The 4899-nt window shown below is 39.9% G+C and overlaps 1 protein-coding gene across 1 annotated transcript in view; it reads right to left on the bottom strand.

Annotated features, from left to right (window-relative positions):
• THBS1 (thrombospondin 1) overlaps nt 1–4899 on the bottom strand; it is a 17710-nt gene that overhangs the window by 5594 nt on the left and 7217 nt on the right. The window contains exons 8-15 of the mRNA XM_019518976.1: nt 4502–4675; nt 3915–4091; nt 3319–3492; nt 2619–2746; nt 2362–2514; nt 1488–1706; nt 777–884; nt 47–206 (exon numbers count right to left, since the gene is read on the bottom strand). Of these exons, the coding sequence (XP_019374521.1) occupies nt 47–206; nt 777–884; nt 1488–1706; nt 2362–2514; nt 2619–2746; nt 3319–3492; nt 3915–4091; nt 4502–4675 (1293 nt within the window). The remainder of the gene's footprint in view (nt 1–46; nt 207–776; nt 885–1487; nt 1707–2361; nt 2515–2618; nt 2747–3318; nt 3493–3914; nt 4092–4501; nt 4676–4899) is intronic.

Genomic DNA, 4899 nt, shown 5'->3' with positions numbered 1-4899 from the left:
AAAAAAAAAAAAAAAAAAAAAAAAAAAAAAAAAAAGAGTCTCTTACCATCTCCATCGATATCCACAGCGCATGCATCACCTTCACCATTGTTATCAGTGTCTGTCTGATCAGGGTTGTGGTTGTAGGGGCAATTGTCACAACGGTCACCAACATCATCCCTATCATAGTCATATTGCTGTGGGTTGTAAATAAATGGGCAATTGTCCTGCAAAAGGAGAAAGGCATGACACCACTATTAATAGGACTTCTTGTGAGGATACTTATGTGTAAGTTGAAAGAAAATGCCCAAGAATTCAGTGGTTGAACCTACTACTTCAACTGACAAAAACAGTTACAAGTTCACACACACACACACACACACACACTCCTTCCCTCTCACCTCCCAAAAAACAACCCCCCCCCCCCACTTATACATATTTCAGGTTACAATGGCATCTGGGAGGGAAGTAGTGATTTTTCTGTTACTCCACATATCCTATTTCACACCGAAATTAGTCAAACTTTTTTTGTTTGCATGTTTCCATTACATTCAGCATGATGCAAATAAATTAAGTGATCAAGTTTGCAATTTCAGTTTGAAACCATTTGTTAGCATATTTTTTTGAACCGAGAACTGTAAAGCAGAAGGAAAAAGTTACATCTCCAAATACCCTGTGGGGCTCCTGTTAAACCTTATGGTCAGATGCTAGGAGTTGGCTATTCCACTGGGGAAATAGTGGAGGTGGAGACAGTAAGCTGCTATGAAAGAGGCATTGAATGCTTCTTGGTACCTTACCCTATCATCTGGGATGTTATCATCATCATCATCACTGTCGCAGGCATCACCAATTCCATCTTTATCGTAGTCTTCTTGGCCAGAGTTGGGAAGGTTGGGACAATTATCCTAGGAAGAAGGTGCAAACGGTATAGTCAATATATTCTTTGTTAGAAAAGTAGTTTTTCATCCCAATGTTTTCTCACTAATCTTGTCACAATGAAACTAGTTCTTTAATTAAGGAGTGTAGTTAAGATTTTTTAAAATAACTTAGGAGCCAGAGTGAAAGTCATTTTTTAAAGCAGGTCTTGGTGCTTGTGAGAAAAAAAGTCTTTCCCTGCATTTCCATTGGTATAGCAATGGAGTGGGAGGGGGAGGAACTAAAGCTTTTCTTCATGAGTGTTTAAGGATGGCCAAGAATAAGCTCTTCCTAGCAACTTGCATGCGCCATTTTATGGCTATTGGAGAATTAACAATTCTTTTATGTTGCAGGGATGACTCAACCAAGTAGCATAATAGTAGGTTTGCTGTTTAAATTTTGGCATTAAAGCACTGTTGCAGCATTGTCAGGAGATCCCAAAGTTGGGAATGTGCTTTTAGTTGCACTGTAGATAAAAAAAAGTTTAATACTTGTAATTAGCTATGAGCCTGCTTTGGTTTCATAAGAGTTTGCCATTTAGCACATTCCTTAGTTATGTACTACTGAAAGAATACATAGGGAAATGTACTAACTTTTTTGCAGTGGTACGTGGCATTGGCAACACAGACAAGGTTCTCATTTGGCCAGCCATCCAAGTCGGTATCTTCCCCACAGATAATGCCATTGCCAGCATAGCCAGGTTTACATTCACAGCGGTACATTGGATCACTGAAGTGGCCAAGATAATTGCACTTAGCATTCTTGTTGCAGGTGTGAGTTCCGTCTGTGCATGGATTACGTGGTTTACAGACCTAGAAGACCACATACAAGAATAAAATCAGCTGAAAAAAAAAAAAGTTTCTCACTATCCCCTGTACATACCAGCAAGGCAAAAAAAGAGCCAAAAACCCCCCAAAACCCACACACTTATGGCAATTTTATCCCAAAGCCGTTAGGAGCCAAGAGGAATCACGCAGGTCTTGTTGCCACTACCCAACCCCCATATTAAATTACTACTAAGACTGAAACTGTACATTTTTCTTGGTCAAACCTTTAGCCTTCAAGGGAACCAGGCACCTACAACATTAAATATTTACACTGCAAGTACTTCTTCATTTAGACCTTGTTAAAATTTCAACTAAATGGTTACCACAAATAGCTACTCTTCCCCCAAGTTTGTTTTTTAAGCAGTGCCTCCATCTTAATAGGTTATGAAAAGGTGTCACAAACAAAAAGAAAACCACCACAAAACAAAATAAAAAACCCTACACCATTCAGTTGCGCTTATATGCACTTATTAGTCCATCTCTTTTCAGATGAGTTTTAAGTTTCTCAAACTGTGAAGGCTGGCTAAAAGCTTACTTTTTGCCCTTCCTGGGCATGTTAAGCCTTTTTTGAAGTTGCTTTGGACTACAGAAGGTAGTTCTTAGGTTTGTTAAAACTAGGAAGAGTTCCTATTTGCCATACCTGCTTGTTAGCTGTAGCATCCTCGATACTGCGGCCAAAAGGCTGTGTTCCAGTAAAACGTGGTGGGCAAGGCAGGCAGTTGTATCCAGGTTCAGTGTTCTCACACCTGTGCACTCCATTGAAGACAAAGCAGACATCAGGAACCTCTTGACACTGCAGAGTGAGAGATTAGGATACAGGGAGATGTTACAGGATTTGTTTGTTGGTTTTTTAATGCAGATACTCTTAAAAAGGTTTCCAAGTTGTAGCCTTCTTACCTCATCGATATCTTTACAATGAACACCATCTCCATGGTAACCAGTGGGGCAGGCACCACACTTCCAGGAGCCATCAGGAGAACTGGTACATGTAGTTCCCACAAAGCAGGGATTAGACAAACACCCATCTGAAACAAGATTCAAGAAGTGTTAAACATCAAACGTTAGGTTAGCAACATATATACAATTCTAGGATCTGTGTCTCAGAGGTTTATGGCAGTATTTTACAATGGTAAAAACAAAAAACAAACCACAGACAAACACACCACACAAAAAATCCACCCAAACAAAAAACCAGCCTCTTGGAGGCAACTTCATTTATCAGTAAAGCTGAAATTCTATATGGAAACTGATATTAGGTTGCCAAATTAAGAAGAGCCAATGACTACCATTTGCATTTCTCAGCTACGTGCAGGAGTCAGTGGCAAAGATCTGAGAATTGGGACTCCTTTAGATCCAATCCTAGTTTTACTAATGACTTTCTAGGGCAGTGATGTTTAACTGAATTTGGCCAGAGGGAAAATCCAAATAATGCCATTGAAATCAATGCAACTGAAAGCAGAGTTACACTTCCTCCATTTTCCACATCGACAAGATGCAGACAGTGTAGGCCTCAGAACACTGTAATTTTTACTTCTGGCCTTAAGGCACTGTGCAGTAAAGCAGTACTAGCATACAAGTTTTTATATTTTTTACTCACCAACTGGACAGTCCTGTTTGTTGCATACCCGAGTCCCTGTGGGTTCACCTACACAATCCTTCCCGCCATACTGGGGCTCAGGGTTATTGCAAAGACGACTGCGTTTTTGAAGGCCTCCTCCACATGTGACTGTACAGGCATCCCATGGAGACCAGGGTCCCCAGTTTCCATTTACTATGGGAGGGAGGTGGGGGGGGTGGGGGAAGGATAGAGAGAAGAGGAAAACAAACACCTCTTTAACATCCAGAGAACTAACTGTTTAAAATAAAAAAAAAAAAAAAAAAAAGCCAAAATCCCAGCTTCTAACCCCTCTATAAACTAGATTCTGATACATCTGTGTAAGATGCCATAAATGGCATCCTGCCACTGGAAGAATGTAGGCTAGAGAGCGTCAGCCTCAAGTAGGCAACTGAAAAAGGTCACATCTTAAGTATTACCAAAAACAAAGATACTCAGGGCAAATCAAAAACTATTATTATTTTTACTTAGCAGTGGATTTAAAGGATGACAGCTATCAGGAACAGGTTGCACTTCTAGCTAAAACCATAAGCCTTTTGTGCCAAGTTATTTTATGGCCTTCATTTGAATGTACCTACTTGGACAAGGATCTTTCTGGCAGGATTTGGTTTCTCTTGCTTCACCTGCACAAGGTTTGCCATTCAACTGTGGAACTGGAGAGTTGCAGAGACGGATTCTAGTGATCATGCCCGTGCCACAAGTAACAGAACAAGATGACCAGGGTGACCAGTGGCTCCAACCACCATCCTGTTTAACTAAATAGGAGACATATACGTTTCTTCAGGTACAACATTGTTAGCTCCTTCTGACATATTTCCTAGGACACTTTTGGTACTATAATCAATTCTAATATTTAAAAAGTGCAGGTTTGTTATGGTACCACAAGGAAGAAGTTGGAAAGAAAAAAAACAAAAAAACAACCAAATAGAAAGTGTGTGGTCTTGCAAGATGCTGCATTTAATTCAGTTCATAACGAGCAAGTAAACATATTCTGTTTTCTCCACCTTCTGCTTGACCCTCAATATTTCAATTCTTATACCATTTCTAAGTAGCTTGGTATATCAGCCCAACCTGTTAGTGTAATTAGACTATAGAAGCCAAAGGCTAACATAGGTTAAGTTTTTTGTTTTAAATATAGAAAGTCTTTGACTCTTAAAACACTTACATCTCTTATCACACTCCTGGAGGTGGCAGGTCCGAGTCTGTACAGAAGAACCTTCACAACGGTTATTGAGACTATCACAAGACCGACCCCTCTGCTGAATCCCATTTCCACAGGTCACAGAGCATGAAGTCCATTCAGACCAAGGAGACCAACCGTCATCTGCATAGTCGCTAGCTGGAAAGGAGTACATTTGTATTTAAAACAACTTGAAGAAACTGATGCTTACATTATTTCCATCACCCCCTTTAAGATGCTTAAAAAACCCAAGAACACAAAAAACCCCCAAACAAATTGTATAAGAATTTTCTAAGTTCAGATCCAAGTCAAGCAATAGCTGCAGTATTTCAAAATTAAGTGCCCTTATAAAAAATTTTCCCTCTATTTTGGGGGGGGGGGGG

This window comes from Gavialis gangeticus, unplaced genomic scaffold (assembly GCF_001723915.1).
Source record: "Gavialis gangeticus isolate Ggan-Ray unplaced genomic scaffold, GavGan_comp1, whole genome shotgun sequence".
Lineage (NCBI taxonomy): Eukaryota > Metazoa > Chordata > Crocodylia > Gavialidae > Gavialis > Gavialis gangeticus.
Note: the sequence above shows the minus strand (reverse complement) of the source record. Positions and strands in the feature narration are given on the sequence as shown.